Source organism: Annulohypoxylon truncatum (assembly GCF_022578515.1).
Source record: "Annulohypoxylon truncatum strain CBS 140777 unplaced genomic scaffold F4807scaffold_17, whole genome shotgun sequence".
Classification (NCBI taxonomy): domain Eukaryota; kingdom Fungi; phylum Ascomycota; class Sordariomycetes; order Xylariales; family Hypoxylaceae; genus Annulohypoxylon; species Annulohypoxylon truncatum.
This window is the reverse complement of record NW_025953803.1, coordinates 581,662-601,508: the sequence shown is the minus strand read 5'-3', so window position 1 is coordinate 601,508 and position 19,847 is coordinate 581,662. Positions and strand designations below refer to the sequence as shown.

Genomic DNA, 19,847 nt, shown 5'->3' with positions numbered 1-19,847 from the left:
TCCAAATGGGCAACTGGGTCAACTTAAATCTTCAGCGGATGTTTGTGGGAAGACCCGAAGGTTCGGAGCCGCGTCTCACGAGAGAATGGGTCCCTTGGACGCCGAGCAAGTTTGCGCCAATTCGAAACCTCCGCTCGCGTGGGGAGACGGAAAACCAGAGTTTATCGTTCTTTATCGAAGTTTTAGTAAGAGTATTTCGCTGTTTTCTTCGCTTATTTCCTCGCTTACAGTGTAGCATTTCGGGAATAATTTAAGCTTAAATTGCTTCGTTGCGCGGACGTTAAATCTTAAAGTGGATGATCCGCATTGTCCAACCTGCGAGCTTCTAACTCGACTACACGCACCGTAATCGATTGAATAACCGTCATATGATACACTATATCATGCATAATCAAATCAAAAGATGACCTGCCAAGTCGTGATCCGACGCGTTCGCTTGCTATAGAGGGCATGATTCTAGAATCCTGTCTCATTCTAAGCGATCCAACAACTAATGAGGAGGTCCAGTCATAAACCGTACAGTTACTTGATTACTCTTTGCCATGTTTATGACCTCACTAGGGAGTAAAACGAGAAAATGCCGCTTTGGATCAGACCCCTCGTTGCCCCTTTCCCCCAGTTTGCCTGTGGGATTTACAAGGCTAACCTGAATTCCACGTCAATAGCACCGCGATGTCTTTTAAGGGAGTAATAGCCTTCGTATCAATGATATCCCTACCACGTTTCTACTTCTGCGCATTCCTATAACTCATGTTAACCTAATAGCTACCAAGTCACAGTACCGAGTCTGCCGTACTAGATCATTCCTCGTTAATATTCATCGAGCCCAGGTACCCCTCACGGTATGATTACCTAGGTATTTACACAAACTTTCACAGGTTATGAAATCCGCACATATTCCATTATGACTCTGAGTCAGGTCATCCATGTTTGTGAGTCTAACAAAAGCAATGTCTCGAGGGGCTCTGGGGAGCTACAAGGAACATCACAAAAACATTGTGCTCACAAAGTGCGGTTTTCCCCGAAGAGATTACAGAGCGTATAGTATCTGACCAAATAAGCTATCATCTATGGGAGGGGCCATCTCCTCGACTTCATGCGTCAAGTCCAGTTGGCACGAGACCTTGTGGCATTGGTTACGCCAAGACGGCCCAAAATTGATGAGATCTGAAGCTCGGCCTAGGTGATAATCTCATTCCCTATTAGGCATATGAAGAAGCGTAAAATAATTACCAAACCACGTTTCTTTTATGCCTTGGGAAGTCCATTCATTTGAACATACCTACTTGTCCCTCGTGGTGCGCAGGAAACCCAACGGCCCACGAGGTGTCCAGGCCTATCGAGGTCATTGTGTTACCAGGGTCACTGAGCACAAATGAGCGTGTTTGCTTCCCCAAAGTGGTTCTCACGTAACACACTGTATGGCGACACCATTGCCGTTAGACGATTGTGCTGCAACTCGTGTCAGCATGGGCTCATATACCTACCAGGTACGTACCGAGTAACCCACAAATTCGGAAAGTTTCTTCGGTGGACCTTCCGTGTCAACTCCCGAGTAACTGCCCCGGTCTAGGTCAATCGGAGCACTAAGCAAAGCTAGTAGTCCGGAGCAGTATAGCTCCTTCTCCACCAGGCCCAGCCCCGGTTCGTGGTAACCAATGATATATACTACGTACGTGACCATGGCAAACAATACAGTATCTTCAACGGTGGAAGGCTAAATCTTCCGTTATACATGACTGAATAATGAGGTATCATAAGAATATGCTACTTGCCGCTCTGGACCTTTCACCGCACAACCTGACGTTTCTAGTTAAGGTCATAAAATCGATCCCCTTACTTCTCAAGCAAGATGAACAGCTGACATCTTATTTTATCTTCAAGTTCCTCCGTGATATATATTTTCCCCAAAATCCTATGATATTCACCTAACAATCGACCAGGCTATGCTTCATTCACGTCCAACATGAGGATCAATATCAGCGTTCTCGTTGCCACTCTCCTGGGAGCAGCCAAGGCCACGACGGGCTATCGAGGTTATGGTCTGATTGGCCATGGAATCACCATGTATGACCCAACTTGCGCCTTCTCATGTCATGATGTTATTAGCAGTTATCAGCTTAGTTGCTCCGTGCTCTCAGATCAAGACGACATGGATATGGGCGGTATGTCAGGACCAATGATCATGACCTCATCCGATTGTTATGCAAACGACGACAATTTCCTCCATAGCATGGCTTACTGCATCAGTACACACTGCCCTCATGTTTCCGATACGCGACTTGAACATTACTGGGAGTATTTCCTTGTCGGTCGCTCCCCGGGCCAACCTACCCCTAAGGAGACATATAGCATTGCCTTGCTTCATGCTGATCCGCCCCCAAAGGTGACCGTTGCCCTTCAAGCACTGCTCAACACTACCACCTTAGTTGATGAGGAGGAATACTTGGCATCCTACAATTCCCTCTCTCTATGCGAGGAGACCGACACTAGGCAAAGTAACTTTGGGTACTACCTTTATACCCCTATCTTGATACCCCTTTCTACCACATTGCTAACTTAAAGTATAGACTGGCTATACTGATCACTGGTGCTGTGATACCCGTAGCATGTTCTCTGCTACGTTTTGTGCCTTTCCCCAAGGGTCTGGCGAGCCAGTTTAACGCCTACTTTATTGAACCCCCTTTATTTGGTCGAAGACATCGAGCTCCACTCCATAATCTTGCTATCATGCCTACGCGGGGTCAGACAATGTTGATAGTATATTTCTTTATCATCAACATCGTGTTCTCGTGCGTCGGTTACCCGCTAGCAATGCCGAACTCTTGGTATCCGTCAAAGCATGAGGAATTAATGGGCTACGTCCGAAATCGCCAGGGGGTTCTGAGCTTCGCCAACGTCCCGCTCCTTGTTCTCTACTCGGGTCGAAACAATATCCTCCTGACCATTACTAATTGGCACTACTCGACGTTCCTCTTACTACACCGTTGGATTGCCATCATCTGTACGATCGAGGCATGCATACACTCGGCAATGTACTTACATAGGTGCCTCGTAAGGGATGAATATTATTCCGAAAGTAAACTGCCATATTGGATATGGGGGATCGTCGCTGTTCTAGCGTTCACTGTCATGCTCCCCGCTAGCATCCTCCCACTGCGACAGAAAGCATACAACCTTTTCCTCGCCTCCCACTTCGCTCTCTCCTTTATCGCCCTCATCGCTTGCTATTTCCACATCTACCACCGATTTGAAAACCAGTGGGGGTACGAGACGTGGATCTACATCGGCTTCGCGCTCTGGGCTTTCGACCGACTTATGCGCTTTGCTCGGCTGGCACGAAACGGGATTCGGTCTGCCGAGATCACCGTCGTCGACGAGAACAACATCCGCGTCGACGTCCCCGGGGTTTCGGCGCAGGGTCACGCGTATCTCTATTTCCCAACCCTGAGCTGGCGCGTCTGGGAGAACCACCCCTTCTCCGTGATGGGAGCTTTGACGGCGCAAGAGCCGGAAAAGACATCTAGTGTGTCGGTCTCGGAGGAGAAAACCAGCTTGCCTGGAAGCGACATGGAGAAAAGAGACGAGGAGCCTTCCTCCCCTGTCCAAGATAGCTCTGTCTCCTCACAACCAACGACGGGGCCCTCATTCAAGACAGGCCTAACATTCTTCATCGCCACCAGCGGAAATGGCATTCGATCCATCCTCCACAGCAAGACCAAACTCCCCGTTCTCGTCGAGTCCTCATACGCCGCCTCCTCGCTGGACGAACTGCGCACCGTGCCCAACTGCATACTAATTGCGGGCGGCGTAGGAATCACGGCCTTGGCGCCTCTTCTTCGCACCCGCGGTACCGCTGTGCGATTATTCTGGGGTTCGCGGAGCCAAGCCCTGGTGGAAGCGGTAAGGACGGCCCTGGGTCCCGGCGTGTTGGAGCCGAGCATCATAGGCGAGATCTCGGTAGGAAGACGATTAGACTTGCGCACGATTCTGGAGCGCGAAGTTCTGGAGGGTAGTGAGACTGCCGTCGTTGTCTGCGGACCGGTCGGAATGGCGGACGAGGTGCGGGCGATCGTGTGTGAGCTCGGGCAGAAGGGCAGGATCGTTAAGCTGGTTGATGAGGCGTTCAGCTGGTGAGAGGAAACTGGGATAATGGGGGTTATGAAAAGGGGCGTTGGAAGGGTTGGCGTGAAGACACTCCTGCATCGTGGCAACTCTAGTCTTACTTATACCAGGTACCTCACAAATTTATTTCAATTTATTACGAGTAACATACCTTGACGGACGCTACTACTTGAAATGTCCTAAAATCGTCAATTCCAAGCCACTAATCACAATTAAATAGGTCAAATTTATATATATAAAATATCCTTCGGTGTTACCTACACTGGGTCCTCACTCCAGATCTCGATTTCCTCCACGACAAAGTCGACCGTCCAATCGCCTCGATTTGGATTCGCTTCATACGCCACCCCCTTTTTCCTTCCACCGTCTTTGCCTCCATCCAAACTCATCTCCACATCCCCACTCCACTGCCGGATCCGTGCTCGCCGCAATCCATCCCGCAAAACCAACACCACCCCCCCTTTCCGTTCTTCAGCATCCTCAATTGCACTCGAATCTCCAAACGCCACACTTTCACCCCCCTCAGCATCCAAAACCACATTCCACCCCGGCTCCCCCGCAACACCACGGAACACATCCTGTACCGGTGCAAGCTGGAACAACCGGCACTGCCGCTGTCCCGCGTTATCAGGTTGGATCTCGGACGGGGCCTGGATGCAGATTCCGTCTTTCTTCGGCGCGGGACTAAACAGGCCAAAGACGCACTGCTTCCCCTCTTCAGTCGATGCAGCCATAGCAGTAATAACTCGGCCCGAGAACAGCACTATCGCCTCCTCAGGAACGTCCGTCATAGCTCGTACGAGGGCAGCGGGCGCGGGGAAGTTGGGGGACTCATAGCGGTTCGTGCGGCGCAAGTACCCGGCATCTATAGTCTCAGCGAGGAAAGAGACGAGCTGGCTCACGCGGGGCAGAGTGAGAATCGCGTCTTCAGGTAGGTTGCGAGGCGGATCTGGGGGTCCGAGGATGTCGGCCGGGGCTGCTTTGTTCATGAAGGTGACTGTGAGGAGTCGGTACAGGGGCTCGACGATATGTGGTGCCATGGACTCGATCGCATGTGCGAATGAGGGCCACGTTATTAAGTCTGTTACTCCCGTCTCGCGATGTTGTGCGAAAGCAGCGCATATAGAATCCGCCGCATCATCGTATTGCGATAGATTCGTATTTTCACCAACATCAGGCTTTGGAAGCTCCAAGTGCAGCGCTAGCAGAACCTTCACAAGGTCTTTGAACCGTTGCACTGGAATTGCCAGGGTGCATAGCTCAGGAAGCCTTTCCTCCGCTTTGATCTGCTTCGCGATATTCCGGAAAGCGTCCCGTGGCACAAGCGTCGACCAGCGGGGCCGCTCCTCTTGAGTGGAATACAACACATCCAGAAGATCATGATAAATTTCATCCCCGTCGTCGTCATGATTAACAGCGCAGTTATCCAGCCAACCGTCCCACGAAACATCGAAGGCATGTCGAGCTGTAAGCAAACGAGCATGGCTCCGGGCGCTGTCTTGCGCCGCAAGGGGGACGGTACTAGTAGCTAAGCTCTGGAATAGCAGGCGCAGGCGATCCCACCGCGTGCGTATACGGGAGAAGTTGCTCTCCTCTATGATGTACTTCGCGCGGTTTGGCAACAACCAAACCAGGGCCCGGTTTAACTGAGCTAATGAGAGGCCATTCGTCTGGGAAGACGGTTGCGGGGTTCTAGGAATGTAAGGCAGTGAGCTGAGATAGTTTATGCTTTCAAAGATAATTCTCCCGGCCTTAATTCCTTCGGAACCCTGAGGAAAGGCGGCAATTGCTTGCAGAAGAGAGATGAAGGCCGGTTCAATTAAGACGGGACTTTCGCCGGAAGACGCACTAGTCGAAGCCGAATAGAGTGTGGCTTCGATGGTAGGCTCCTCCTCTTGGTCAATCGCGTAACTGATCTTAATTTTGTAGTCGAGACGGGATATAACGTGTTCCCGGGCTAGCATTCCCCGAGCAACCCACTCGTTGATCTCCTGTGTGGCCTAGTCTCCATCATCCATAATGTTGGTTTGGTTAAGCAGATGAGCAGGACGACGTTCGTACCTATGCCAGGACAGAAGTAAGACCCTTTTTATTAGGAGTAGATTAAGATTACACGTGGAATCGAAGTAATCACCAATCACCTCGGTGTCTTGGTACCATACTAGCTAGGTACCTTCTAGGTAGGTGCCTAGGCTATGTTTTCGCGATCTGTTGCGAAAGGGTTTATCTTTGAAGACCCGATGAATATCATGACCGCAAAAATCCAAGTTTCATGTTTTATTTTAAACCAATAAGTAGGTGCCTATTATCCACTATCCTGCCACCTTGTCCAAGGGAAGTTGACGTCAGGTTTTGCATCAGCTTACCACCGAGACCCGAGGTTGACGTTCAACAACGGTACTCGAGCTAAGACTCTTTCCTCGAGGTTCCCTATTTTGGATACCTCATCTCCGATTTTAATCAACGAATATAAAACTACTTATATAGGTATTTACCAATGGAATTATGTTTGCCGCTCTTAAGTTCTATTGCTATTATTCTCAAGGTTTACTTCTAATATGGGGTTCTTTTAGCAATTACCTGGGTATCGTCCAACTCATGAGCCTACCAGAAATTTCCAGAGAGAATGATTGCTTAATCAATACCTATACAGGACAAAATCTTACTAAATCCAACATATTCCAGGGCCGAAGCTAACGTTAACAGCCATACGGATCCTACACTATCGATTCAGACGTTTTAGTGCTTATAGCTGACCTACAATGTCTTAATTCCAAACAAGCTTAAAAGATCTTCAGCTGTATGTCTAGTTTCAGGGAGGTAGTATAACGTAATATTGCTGGCGTTTTATGAAACCCCGTATTCTTCGTCTATATTGCAATATAAGAAGTTTTGCCATGTTGTGTAATGTGATCGACCGACATTCGATCCCATCAATTAAAGAAATTACTCTGCATAGGTACCTAGATATAACTTAAGTAGGAATGGTAAAGGAAATTGGCCTAACAAGCATTGTGAGTTTCCTATTACGGAGAGAAGGCTTAGAGGAGTATAAGCATTGTTAGACAGGACATAGTTATTTTTAGGGCGTAACGAAGAATCATCACGATGATCTCTAGAGGAAAAGATTAGGGCACAATATAGGTAAGTATTTGTTTCATAGTAGTAAAGGTAAAGGTAAAGGTTACAGGGAAAGGAAGAAGACGTATAAGTTATCCCGTCGAGGCCTTTATTACCTATCCAGTCGAGTCAACAAGATCATCAGACTAAAGAGTCACTTCAAAAACTCATAGCCGGACTATCATTTCGTCAGAAACACGTCTTTAGCCTATAATGAGATTCACTTACTTCATTTCCGCCTTCCTGGCCACGTTTGCCATCGCGAGCCCCATCTCTAGCAGCATTGACGTAACCGAGGGCGCTGATCTAGCAACCCGTGCTGACAAGGTGGTGAATACGCCGGAGTACCAGGCGCTCGCAAAAGTCCACCCCAGCTTGAAGGTGGGAGAGTGGTACTGGGTTTATCAAAAAGACAAGCTTGGTGCGGAGATTTTGGATGGCGATACGGAGACGCTCAGCGAATTGCAGCAGCTGCAGAAGAACCTTGGGTTTGAGCACATCGGAGTGATAGTAGGACAGGTTAAATCCACTAAGAAGCCTACCAAAAAAGATGGCACGACAACCACCAACCACTTTGAGGCTGTCTACTATCACATGACGATGAACAAGGATAAGAAAAATGCTGCTATGGTACACTCGCCGAATTGGGTGGCTTCCAAGGTGGACTTTTCTAAATCGTTCTTGGAAGACGGGGGCACGACCACCAAAAAGGGGTCTATAACGGCGAAGAATGATGCTAAGGATTACACCAACGACGAAAAGCACAAGACCTATAGCGTCACCGATAACAACTGCAACACCTTCGCCCAATATATTCGCGCGGCGCTTACATAGATAGGTACCTACCTAAGAGGCTCACCAGTACAGATCCAAGATTTAATGAGCTTTGGTGTTAATCAACACTACCTATACTTTTGTATATCTATCTGCATGGGGATGGGGTTCAAGGTTAGACGACCGGTTGGAGGGTGGCTCGTGTTTAGATTTTGATTGATGGTGCCGTCAGATGTTCGTTCCATTTCGGCAACTAGTTGCCCCTTTATTGATTTTACATTTATTTCACGCGAATTTATCAATGAGTTTGATAAGAATTATCATTTTGCGTATCGGCGACATGTACATGTCACCGATATTGAGGAAATCTAGTATTGCGAGTTATCATGGGGACGCGACCACGACCCTACCTCTTGCCATTTTAGTCCAACATAAAGTAAAATATGTTTTTTCTAATTGATTCGTCTGGATAGTTACCTAGGTAGATACGTAGGTAGGCAAAGGAACTATGATTCATTGAGCACAACACCAATTTCCCTCATCCTATCCAGCTCCTCCACCGACAACTGATCTTTTTGCTTCATAACTTCTACAATTCTCGGCCAAAGGTATTCTTCCACAAACTGATCGAGCGGTACGTTCATCTCTTGAAACTTCATACTGAACTCTTCCACCAGGGCCTCTAGCATTTCTGCCAAATATCTCTCTTCCTCTCGTATTTCGTCGATTTCTTCCCGATCCTTAAGGTAAACTATATTACCGCCACATATAGCAGACTCAAGACTGAAAAACGTCCTCACACAACAGCAAGTATGTGTCATGTCAAGAAATCCAAATGTCAATGCGCGGATCAAATCTAGCGCAACTCTGTGCCCATCACGACCAGATACTGCTGGCCCGGCTAACTTCAGTTTAACATTTATCCGACCTTTGTTTTTTTCGTAATTCCGATGCTCTTTGAAGTATTTCGATGCTACTGTGCATCCGTTGGTCGTGCAGTAGCAGAGGCAAGGATCGGTAACGTCGTCTTCAAGCAATCTTGCCAATTGTGGGAGTTTTATGTCATAGCGTAGTATATAGTTCGCTTCCATCATCCAACCTAGGCGTGATCCTAGAACGTGAATCGTTCGGTATATAGAGTGCAACCCGTCATTTTCTATTTCTAGAGCACAATCGGCCGTGGGGATTGGTTCATGGAGATCCAGTCCGTGTCTTTCAAACCATTCAATGAGCATAAGACAGTTAGTAACACTATAGAAACCATCTAGTAACATCAGTGGATCATAGCCGCAGACTTTGGTATTTGGCTTGCGAAACCCGGCATCGAAAAGATTTTGGGCTACAGAAGCTGTCATGCCTTCCCAATGGTAAATAGAGCTGCATGTAGGGGTCAAGTAGTCATAATAAGTAGGTAGTGCAACGCCTCGTTGCCTTAAGGCTTCTGCGACATCAAAAGCTTCGTTATCGACAACATCACCTTCTTTTAAACCGAACTCTTCAATCATCTTGGAAGGCAGATTGAGGAAGGCGAGTTGTACTAACTCTCTTCGTTGTCGGGCGAGAGAGTGGGCGATGATCATCGATTTGATATCCTTGCTTTGAGGTACATTCTCCAAACGATACAATGTTCCTGGGTTAATGCTTGCACCGGCATCAGTCAGAATAGAGACAGAGTCAACGTCTCCTAGATCAATTGCGTAGTCAAGAGCGCTGCGCCTGAATTTGTCTTTGATGTTGATTATAGACTGAATTGCTCGGCCTCCAAATTCAAATAGAATGTTGAGGCCCATGGTCCAATTGGCAGCTAGATGGAGCGGCGTTTGGCCCGTCTTGGTCCGTTCGTATAACACAGAATTGTCTGCATCAAGTAGACGAGCGACGTCATCTTCTGAGCGGCGAAGGATATAAGTCAGGAATTCGGTACAGGCAAGAGCTAAAACAGTTAGCTTCGCTTATCACCACTAAGTAGATGCATAGGTAGAAATAGCTTGAGTCTTACGTTCATATAGCCCAGGAATTGGACAAGACAAGATGGCGATGATAATTCCCCAATGTACGCGTATAAGAGTAGCGTCCCTATTTATGAAATTGCTGATAATAATGGACCCAATGTGGTTATGAGTCGTGAAGAGCCTTGTCGAATGACAACACTCGCCAAGCGGGGTGCTATGAATTTGCTAAGTTTCCCTCTTACAAGTAGGTATGGAAGGTAGGTAGTATTAATCCTTACTCAGTAATACCATAGTGGGAGACATCATTGATTGGCACCCCCATCTCAAGCAATGCCATCATGAATTCTAAAATGAGCATATATTTCTCGTCTACCATCTGCCATCCAGAGGGTTGAGAAATGAAAAACTTATTAGCTGCCTATCTTGTTATCAGTACTATCATCTGTGATGTTATAACAAGAGGGGGGATACATTTAGCAAGTTCCTTCCAAACACATCCACATCTGTTGGCCATGCTAGCCCATCTCGAAAGAGCTCCTGCAGTTTGATTAGACATTTTCGGAGTGATGTTCCAAGGTCGTACGTGGTCATCTCTTTAGTGGTCCATGCTCCTTCCCAAATGTCAGTTATCAATTTAAATGCAGGGGAGTTGTTTGGTACAATGGCTCGAACTGTGAGGTTACGGTTGATACGGAAGTCGCGAGCCCATGCTATCCGAGAGTATTCAAGTTCCCATATTGACGTGACTTCGCGTTGGAACACTCGAAATTTCATAGCCCAACTCCGCTTCTTACGGTTACTAAATGAGAGCATGCAGCCTTTTTGGTGTTGCACACATGCTCCCCTCTGTCGAATCCTCGGACATTGGCAAAGGCAACCGAGGAGGTCTTCTTTGTGGGTCCTTGAAGACATTGTGCCAGTAAAGTTATGCCCTTGGTCGTAATATGACGTGTTTGGTTTAACGACTTTTCTTTTGTCACCGATTCCGCTATTCTTCGATAATGTCTGGATCAAATTTTCAAGTGTGTGGAATCTCTGATCCATGTGGTCCACGATACTTGAAGTCTGGTTGCCTTGCCCTTCTCTTAGCTGATCAGATAGGGAATGCATATGGCCCACGACAGATATTGTCAGATCGTTTCGGGTTTCCCGAAGATCTTGTTGAAATGAAGAACCCATCCGTTCTAGGCCGTTGCGTATCGTGTCATTCGTCGTATGCTCAGCGCTTGATATCGAGGACTGGAGCTGCCTTCCGAGAGATTCGACAGCTAGAGATACCTTGGCAAATTCTGAAATCATAACACCTCTTATATCCTGTGTGGCATCACTTCATAACTCACGTTAGCAGCGGAGACTGGCCGTGGATGCTGTACTCACAGGTGAATCAACTGCAAATGTCCAAGCAACATGGCATAGAATTCTTTGAGTTGAGATCGTAGGTTGTCGAACTCCTCTTTGTCAAAGGGGTATTTCAATCTACGTAAGAAGTCCTTGCTAGGTTTCGGGTGGGCATACTTCGCATTCAGCAGTTTGAAATGTCGGAGACAGGCGTTGCAGGCATCTATACATCTTTGCAGCGGGTTATCGACATCCTTACTTGAACCGTTAGGTTCAGATGTTCGAGTACGGATGAGAGCGATGAACGTTTCGAGTTGTTCAGCATGGTGTTTCAGTTGAGAAAGATCTGAATCTCGAGATCGGTACTTTTTACAGTACTGGATGAGCCCGTTTGATACTGTGAGACCTAGGGAGGTGAAGCCTGCAACGCCAGCACTTATTGATAAGGGATCCATTAGGATAGTTGTGTTTCTGGGAGGATGAAGAGGGAAGAAAAACGCCAGCGAAGAGTTGGGCGGTAAAGTGCCGGTTTTATTACAGGTAGGCTCAGCCACCTTAATCATACTCTCCGCACGATAGAGACGCCAGTAGGTAGGCAGACTTTGGGGCGGAATATCTCTTGACCTATAAGAGCCTAGGCATGCTGTGTAATTCTAGGTTTAGCGAAGAAGGATAATTGGTTGAGTTTGCTGTCACTGAAAAAGAGGTTCGAGAATATGGATACTTGGATGCGGTTATATTCGTTTTCCACGTTCTATCCAAATTCGTGAGAGGTCATTTCTCATTGCTCTTGAATATGTCCATAATAGCGGTTCTCAGTATCGTAAGTGCGTATCCCTTAGATGTTCTCAAAAGCTTCACAGCATTCCCGTGAGCCCTACGCGTAGGCATCATCTCGGCCTCTCTCTCACCATTAAATTCTCCATATACTTATTGACTTCACGAAAGCCATAAGCCGCAAGCATGCATCTCTATGGGGGAAGAGAAGTATTACGTCCCTTTACTAGGTACCTAGGCAGACAGCCCTCATCACCAAGCTAAGAGTGCCCTTCGTAAACGATATTATCCACCTGCACAACACAGAGTGCCCGCGTACATTCCGCTATTCCATGCACTGCCAGGCTCCTTGCTCCGTTCTATACAGTCAGACATGGCCGCGGCCATGGCGGTGCTATGCATGGCACCCTTCGGAATCGGGCTGTAGGGTCACAAGGGGACGTGGCGAAGTAAGCGTCGCAATTGCAGGTCTGGAGCAAGTGGGAAAACTAGTTTAAGAGCTCCAAGCCAAATGGCATAACGTGCAAAGCGTGATGAGCCATCAAGATCGCAGCGCGTTCCGTGGACACTACATGCGGATGAACAAGAAGGTTCGGAGAAAGTAGCGCAGTGCCTCAAGGATATACACCGCATTATCCCAACATACCGGATTCAGCTTGCGAAGGTAGGTACCTAGGTATGCCAATGGCTGGTGGCGTCGCAAGGAGGACTCTTCTTTTTCTGGAATGGAAGATGACAGTTCGCGCGCTGCATCATTTATGAATAGTCGAATGTGCGACATGAAAACCCAATGCCTTTCGTCGCCTCTTATCCTGATTATATTATTAATTCGTCGGAACTAATGGAGGCTATCATGAAGTAACGATGTTCATCCACTCCACTTCCCCCGAATCTGACAAGGAGTTTAATCGGAAAAGGGCTACCACCGGAGACATGACGGTGACTCTTGAAGACCCACATCGGGATTTACGTCCGGGCGAAAAAGGGGGCAATCGTCCGATCATTGTGAAGATCAGATATAGTAAACCAGCATTTGGCTCTCCAAGTATCAACTACCCAGGTAGAAATCAATAAAGCGCAGAGACATATATAGTTGTATAAGCGTATAGAAAATCATTGACATAAAACCCATCTTTTCCAAGCTCCTCAGCGCTTAAAGAAAAAGTCCCCGATATATCTCCTCAAAGCCAAACACTACGTGTTGCACCCAAATTTCCAATATTATAATCAGCCCCACAGAAGGAAAAATTAAAAAAAAAAAAAACACCACAACCATGCCCAACGCCTCCACATCCGACGTCCTGGTCCTAGTCGCCGGCGCGCTGGCACGGCCAGCTGCACACGGCCGTCGTCTTCTCGTCGCGCGCCTTCCGCAACGTACATGCACAACGTCTTGGGCCGGGCACCACGCGCCGCCCGCCGCCTTCCGCGACAAGGCGCGGTACGTGGACGCCGTGCAGTTCCGCGACGCTGGGGGTGGTGAAGGGGCGGAAGTTAAATTGTGGCGATGACGAAGGAGGGAGGAGGAGTAGTGGGAGTGGTAGTAGTAATAGTAAGAGTAGTAGTGGTAGGTTTAAGGTGATAGATGAGCGGGGATCGAGGTACGTCGGGCGCAAGCTGGTGCTGACTAGGGCGTCCGGGATGTAATGCCCGAGACGCCGGAGGGGTATGCGGAGTTGTGGGGGCGTGGAATGTGAGTTTTATTCCTTTTCCTAAATATTTACTTCGGATATTTTGGATTAGGAATACTGCTGATAGAATAACCTATTAGCCTCCACTGCCTCTTCTGCCACGGCTTCGAAGAACGGGGCGCTGCCTCAGCAGGCGTCCTAGGAACGGGCCCTATGCTAGGGGGCGCAGACAGCGATTCTGCGCCACTCATGGCACCTGTCATCGCACGTATGGCTGCCCGGCTCGCGGGTCGTGTCACCGTATACGCAGACGAAAATGAAAATCTCGGGTCGCGGATCCGCGCACAGCTCAAGAGCAGCCAAAAATTCGACGTCGATAACCGCCGCATAGTTCGTCTTGCCAAAGACTCGGACGTCGAGGGTGACGCGGGCATGCTTGTAACTCTGGAAGACGGGAGCGTGAACAAGGAGGGTTTCTTGGTGAGTGCCGTGCCTCTCAACCCCTAACCCCTTTTTCCTAACACAAAAAACCCGGCCCACGCTCCAGCCACCGAGCTCAATGGCTCTTTCGCCGCAGATTTCGGAGTAGCGCCAGCCCCTCGGGGGCATATTGACGCACAGCCGCCGTTCTACACGACGAACGTGCCAGGAGTCTATGCTGCAGGCAATTGTGCGACGATTGATGAAGGCGGTTCCGATGGCAACTATGATGGGGAGTAGTGTTGCAGCAGGACTAGCGCATGCGTTGCAAGCCGAGGATGGTGTGGAAGAGTAAAACGAGACCTATATGTACCTGACTGCGTTACGTTTAGAAGGGAGGTCGTGAATATTTCACTTATTATACCCAATAAAAAGGCTTCCATCTACCCGGGCCTATAGATAATGGGACACATGACTAGGTGAATTTGGGATAATCGTATAGAGACCATTGAGGTACACATTGGATCTGTGCAGAGTAATAAGTCGCAACGCACTCAATCCAGTAGGTATGTATTATGCCACCCCCAACCAGTGAATACCATGCCCAGCCATGACACATTTATTATCTCCTTTCAGGTCATTCCTGAACCCTCATGCTGGAGAATAGAATATGTACATCATAATAGCTCTACCATATTCGCAGGCCGTGTTTGTAGGGTGCCAACTTCCAACTGTAAGTTCAGAATATCCTTAACGGTAAGCTGGTACTACTATACGGGTTGCTCTCCCAAATGAGTAGACGGCGCACCATGCAAACCATCGATAATTATCACGCGTCAGCTCAAGCCATATCCCAGCCCTGACCAGATTCGTAATCCATATCATGCTGATCGTGCGTGTTGGAATTATCGACTTCACCTTCCTCCAACTCCGCGTTTGTGCCATTATCCTCGGTAGTAGTTTTGTCATGAGCTGCTTGCTCATCCTCCACGCTAGCGGTCATAGGGACATCGCTGTCAGCAGTTGCCTTCGTCTCGGGTTGAGGGGCAGACGTGGCCCAAGCGATCTCGACCTTGTCATCAAGTCCGGGAATAGCGTTATTTGCAGATACCCCGAGCATGAACTGCTCCGCCGTCTTGCGATCCTTGAAGGTGATATGAGTTGACTTAGGGTCCGTATGAATCCCTTTGAACTCGCCGATGCCCTGAAATTGGTTAGCTAAAACCAGATGATTATGCACCTGGGCACTTACAAAAAGATACTGTCGGAGAGCTTCGTCCTTCTCCGGATTCGTGAAATCAACCCCAGACAGTACGATTATCTTTGGTCGGTTATCCAAGGAATACACGGCGTACGCCGCGTGTCTAGCTTCGACACCACCTCTACCTTGGAAGCCATGTCCACCTCGGTAGGCCGTGGGGAAGTGACGTCCGCGGCCACGGTAGCCTCGGCCACCTCTACCACGCCCTCGAGGGTTCCAGGATGAGAACTCGTCCTTAACGGCATCCGGGTCGATCCCTAGTACGTTGGCTTCTTCCTCCAGCGCAGCCAATTGGGCCCGAAGAGCTTCCGTCTGAGAAACTGGCTTCTTAGCCCCATCCGCTGCATCTGAAGATGCATTCTCGCTTTTCTTGGTTAGCTTAGCTTGAAGCTTGAGCTTCTCCTCTAGCTGTCGCGCAAGAAGCTCTTTCTGGCGTTCCTCCAACTCTTGGCGCTGACGCTCCAACTCTTCCCGCTTCTTGGTCTTCTCCTCGTGAGCTTTCTGAGCTTCCTCTTGTTTGCGGAGGAATTCATCCATATCAAACGGCTCAGCGCTAGGAGTGTTGCTGCCGGCGGACTCAGCACCATTCATGCCTGGCTCAGACTTGACCTTCTTCATCTTTCCATTGACCGGCGTGGATCCAGCTTCGGCCTCGTCCTTATACCAGAACACTTTAACAAACCGATTGTCAAAGATTACCTTCGGGGAGCTCCAAGCCGCGTGAGCGGCATCCCAGGTATCGAATTTGACGATGGCCAACCGATCAGGCGGTTGCATTGTGATCTCTAAAATGGCGCCAAATTGGGAGAAATACTCGCGGATCTTGGCTTCGGTAAAACACTCAGGAGGAATATTCTGGACCACGAGAGCTGTTTTCGATTTGTCATGAACAGGACCAACAGCAGCAAAAGGGAGCTTTCCTTTCATGCGTCTCAATCCTTTGTTTGCATCACGACGATTATTCGGGGTCGTTGGAAAGGAGGATGAATTAGAGGCTTGGGACTTGGGCACGGGATTTTGGTGAATATTCGGTGGTGGCATGGCAAAGATTGCATTGCTAGGATCGTACTCTTTCTGATTGTTAGCACATGGAATGCGCCCGTCTGCCGAGAACGAAAACAAGTACTCACCATCACCTGCTAAGGGCCCAAGCGGAGGTAATGTTAACGAATCAGCGCCATGTTCAAACTTGCATTTGTTACCTCTTGAACAATAACCCTTTGCGTCATAGTCTCTGCAGCGCTTTCTTCGACGGGGCGTGGGAATGGTTCCAGAATACACGGGCTTAGGTAAATTATCTTCTTGTGGCCACAGCATATCCCACTGGTCCAATATGCCTTGATTCATCTGCGACATATGGTGATCAGGTTGGGCCTGGAATTGAGAAGATTGAAACAGTGGCAGCGGCAGTCCAGATCGGCCAGGGTCATTGGATGGTTGGAATTCGTTCATTGGAAGTGTGGATTGATTGTACCGTTCAGCACGTGGAAAAGATGGGAAAGATGAGATATCTCTTCTGGGTTGCTTGTAAATGCGGGGGCCCTGACCGTACAGGATAAATTCAACGTCGTCATCTTGATCATTGAACGATCGTTTCTTTGAACCACTCTGTTCCCAGGGATGTGTGGGCGGGAGCGCCGACGGTGGAATAGGTCTCGGGATGTGGGCATTTGCGTGAGGGAAGGATTGTGCGTTTATAGGGGCCGACGGTAGAGATGGAAGGGCAATGTGGGCGGAAGGTGCAGGAGGAGCTCCTGGTAAATAGGAGCGATACTTGATCGCTTGAAAGACGTCGTTCGTGAATGCAGCGGCATCTATAAGTTCATAAGCATTTAGATCAGAATACTATAGACCCTATTATGGAGGTGAGTGCTTCATACCCTCTCTTAGAAAATCCGGAATCTCATCCTCGAAGATCTTGCGAATGGATCCAACGTCACCATCGTGTCGAAGGAGGGCCAAGACATAATCTGCAAGCACGTCGGCATCCGCATCAGACCTGTAGGTAGGGAAGACAAACGAATGTTAGCATATGCAAGCACCTAGGTAAGAGAAAGGAACAGGGCGAGCCAAGGGTGTAAATTTGTAGGTGAACTTACGTATTCGCAAGGCGACGAATAATCCATTGTCGGAGAAGAGGCGCGTCTCTCTCGGGGAACAACATTGTCAATTGAGACGTGTCATTCAATCAAGACATTGGGGTTCGTGCGGTGAAGGTAAAAGAATAGGACAAAGGGAGGAAAGGCGCATGTAAAGTTCACGCGTCAAAGTAATATCAGAAAAGAAAGTAAAAAGATAAGAAGCTATGGGTTGCAGCTGCAACTTGTTCGCAAATGCAGCTGCCGTTTGGTCAAGCTTTGGTCAAGCTCTGACCCAGGAAAAAGTACAAGGCTGACAAACTTCTAGAAAAATTCCCTTGTAGCTGCCAAAGGTGTGGGGCAGGCCCTTAGATCCGATAGGTTGCGGCTCCTATCCCTTGAATGGCCCAAGCTTTACCATCTAAGTGGGGATACTAAAAACTTGACGATAATGTTAGAATTTACCTTTCCCATTGGGGAGGTACTACTGTAGACTACTGATAATTTCCACGTGCTCCATTCACTTTCGGAATCTACTCATTACAACAGAAGTAAATAATTTCAAAAGGAAAGAATTGTAGACAAATCTTATTTCACCAAACGTCTATGCCGTTTGAGTAATACAAGCCAAGTAGATGGGTACATACTTTAACTGCGACTAGGTACATTCGACGTATCTCGGTATGACGAGGCGGTGAGACCCGCAATGTTTTCGGAACCAGGTACCCAAGTTTACCTTTCCACCGGAAATCCGGGGGATAAGATAGCGTAGGTACATTTATGTACGCAGATATGATCGAGTCTGTTATCGAATAAGTGGAATCCACTTTGACGTTTTAACACTCACTTATATTATCGCATATCATCTTCACATGTCTCTATTAATATCTCAGTGATCCCGAGTGGTTGGGCCCTAATGTTATAAAAGCAGTACTTGGAAAAGCACCGTTTGCACCCAATCCGTTTGCCAGAAATAAGTGTGCCTACCCCAACACCAGGTCTCATCTCATTGTTCACGATAACTATTATAATTAAAGGGAACAAAAGTATAAACACATCATCGTCATGGCTTTCACGATGCATTCCCACTCGGGCCAATTCTGCCCCGGCCACGCCAAAGACCAGCTCGAAGACATCATCAAGCATGCCATCAGCCTCGGGTACACCACCATGGGTCTCACAGAGCACATGCCTCGCACAAGCCTCGAGGACTTATACCCCGAAGAAGTATTCCCCCCTTTTCCCCCATCCCCATCCCCATTCTTAACCACCCCTTATCCTTCTTCCCCCCTCCCCCTCCCATAAACCCACCCACAAACTCACAAACCCCCCTAGCTCGACGACCCCGAAGGCTCCCTCGCCGCGCTCTTCCCGCGTCACGAAGCCTACCTCCTCGAGGCGCAACGCCTGCAAACCAAGTACTCTCCGCAAATCCACATCCTAATCGGTTTCGAAGGCGAGTGGCTGCGGCCCTCCTACGCCACCCTCGTGACCTCTCTCGCCGCGCACCCAAGCGTAGACTACTTCATCGGGTCGCTGCACCACATAAACAGCATCCCAATCGACTACGACGCAACTTACTACGCGCGCGCAGTGTCCTCCTGCGCCGGGGGCACCGAAGAGTCTGCCTACGCGACGTACTACGACCAGCAGCACGCCATGCTGCAAGCCCTGCGCCCGCGCGTCGTCGGCCACTTCGACCTCGTGCGGCTGCTCTCCAGCTCTCCCAACCGGTGCGTCCGGGACGAGTGGCCCGCCGTCTGGCAGCGCGTGCAGCGCAACCTGGCCTTCGTGCACAGCTACGGCGGCTGGGTCGAGTGCAACACCAGCGCGCTGCGCAAGGGCCTCGCCGAGCCGTATCCGAGCCGCGAGATCGCCGAGGAGTGGCTGCGGCTCGGCGGCCGCTTCACGCTGTCGGACGACAGCCACGGGATCGCGCAGGTCGGGACCAATTTCGCGCGCGCGCTGGACTACCTCGACGGTTTGGGTGTGCGGAGCCTGTGGACGCTTAGACGGGAGGCGCCGGCGGCGGAGGGCGAGAAGGCGAAGTTGGTGGAGGTGGAGGTCCCGCTTGAGAGTGTGAGGGCTGTTGTTGGCAAGTGGTAATCGATGGTCGGGTAGGTACCTATGATTAAGGCCTTTGTGATATGATGAACGGGTGTTTTAAAAAGGAGTGAAAAGGAGTAGGGGCACGGCGGGTAGAGAAAAGGTACCTAACGAATAGGTGAACTTAAAAGAGGATTTTGAAGGCGTGTTATGATTTATACCCATGAAGGAAAATAGACTATCACATAACAATTTCCGAAAGACTAGATATTGAGGCAATAGTAAATCCCTACGCCTTACGCTGCAACTTGTATTGTTTAGCAAG

At 48.9% G+C, this 19,847-nt stretch overlaps 7 protein-coding genes across 7 annotated transcripts; 4 read left to right on the top strand and 3 right to left on the bottom strand.

Annotated features, from left to right (window-relative positions):
* Window positions 1-1,414: 1,414 nt before the first annotated feature.
* F4807DRAFT_96622 (uncharacterized protein) lies at window positions 1,415-4,265 on the top strand. The gene is made up of 4 exons (XM_048003711.1): window positions 1,415-1,490; window positions 1,604-1,672; window positions 1,885-2,508; window positions 2,571-4,265. Exons 3-4 carry the CDS (start codon window positions 1,967-1,969, stop codon window positions 4,135-4,137), a joined length of 2,109 nt encoding a protein of 702 aa, XP_047854057.1. The 5' UTR covers window positions 1,415-1,490; window positions 1,604-1,672; window positions 1,885-1,966; the 3' UTR covers window positions 4,138-4,265.
* A 117-nt stretch (window positions 4,266-4,382) lies between these two features.
* Window positions 4,383-6,207, bottom strand: F4807DRAFT_467726 (uncharacterized protein; the record flags this gene model as incomplete). The annotated part of the gene is made up of 1 exon (XM_048002527.1): window positions 4,383-6,207. The coding sequence occupies exon 1, from the start codon at window positions 6,087-6,089 to the stop codon at window positions 4,383-4,385; it is 1,707 nt and encodes a 568-aa protein (XP_047854056.1). The 5' UTR covers window positions 6,090-6,207.
* A 1,251-nt stretch (window positions 6,208-7,458) lies between these two features.
* On the top strand, window positions 7,459-8,079 carry F4807DRAFT_460752 (uncharacterized protein; the record flags this gene model as incomplete). Its single annotated transcript, XM_048001568.1, has 1 exon — window positions 7,459-8,079. One exon carries the CDS (start codon window positions 7,459-7,461, stop codon window positions 8,077-8,079), a length of 621 nt encoding a protein of 206 aa, XP_047854055.1.
* A 385-nt stretch (window positions 8,080-8,464) lies between these two features.
* On the bottom strand, window positions 8,465-11,785 carry F4807DRAFT_427040 (uncharacterized protein). The gene is made up of 5 exons (XM_047998126.1): window positions 11,349-11,785; window positions 10,443-11,298; window positions 10,250-10,389; window positions 10,019-10,185; window positions 8,465-9,952 (listed from the first exon to the last, which is right to left on the bottom strand). Exons 1-5 carry the CDS (start codon window positions 11,762-11,764, stop codon window positions 8,526-8,528), a joined length of 3,006 nt encoding a protein of 1,001 aa, XP_047854054.1. The 5' UTR covers window positions 11,765-11,785; the 3' UTR covers window positions 8,465-8,525.
* Window positions 11,786-13,360: 1,575 nt separating this feature from the next.
* F4807DRAFT_460750 (FAD/NAD(P)-binding domain-containing protein) lies at window positions 13,361-14,492 on the top strand (the record flags this gene model as incomplete). Its single annotated transcript, XM_048001567.1, has 4 exons — window positions 13,361-13,579; window positions 13,718-13,779; window positions 13,858-14,197; window positions 14,367-14,492. The coding sequence occupies 4 exons, from the start codon at window positions 13,361-13,363 to the stop codon at window positions 14,490-14,492; spliced, it is 747 nt and encodes a 248-aa protein (XP_047854053.1).
* Window positions 14,493-14,596: 104 nt separating this feature from the next.
* F4807DRAFT_427029 (uncharacterized protein) lies at window positions 14,597-17,765 on the bottom strand. Its single transcript, XM_047998125.1, has 5 exons — window positions 17,498-17,765; window positions 17,279-17,397; window positions 16,529-17,212; window positions 15,390-16,468; window positions 14,597-15,341 (listed from the first exon to the last, which is right to left on the bottom strand). The coding sequence occupies exons 1-5, from the start codon at window positions 17,560-17,562 to the stop codon at window positions 14,979-14,981; spliced, it is 2,310 nt and encodes a 769-aa protein (XP_047854052.1). The 5' UTR covers window positions 17,563-17,765; the 3' UTR covers window positions 14,597-14,978.
* A 234-nt stretch (window positions 17,766-17,999) lies between these two features.
* F4807DRAFT_427026 (histidinol-phosphatase) lies at window positions 18,000-19,800 on the top strand. The gene is made up of 3 exons (XM_047998124.1): window positions 18,000-18,244; window positions 18,408-18,703; window positions 18,812-19,800. The coding sequence occupies exons 2-3, from the start codon at window positions 18,542-18,544 to the stop codon at window positions 19,580-19,582; spliced, it is 933 nt and encodes a 310-aa protein (XP_047854051.1). The 5' UTR covers window positions 18,000-18,244; window positions 18,408-18,541; the 3' UTR covers window positions 19,583-19,800.
* Window positions 19,801-19,847: the final 47 nt, after the last annotated feature.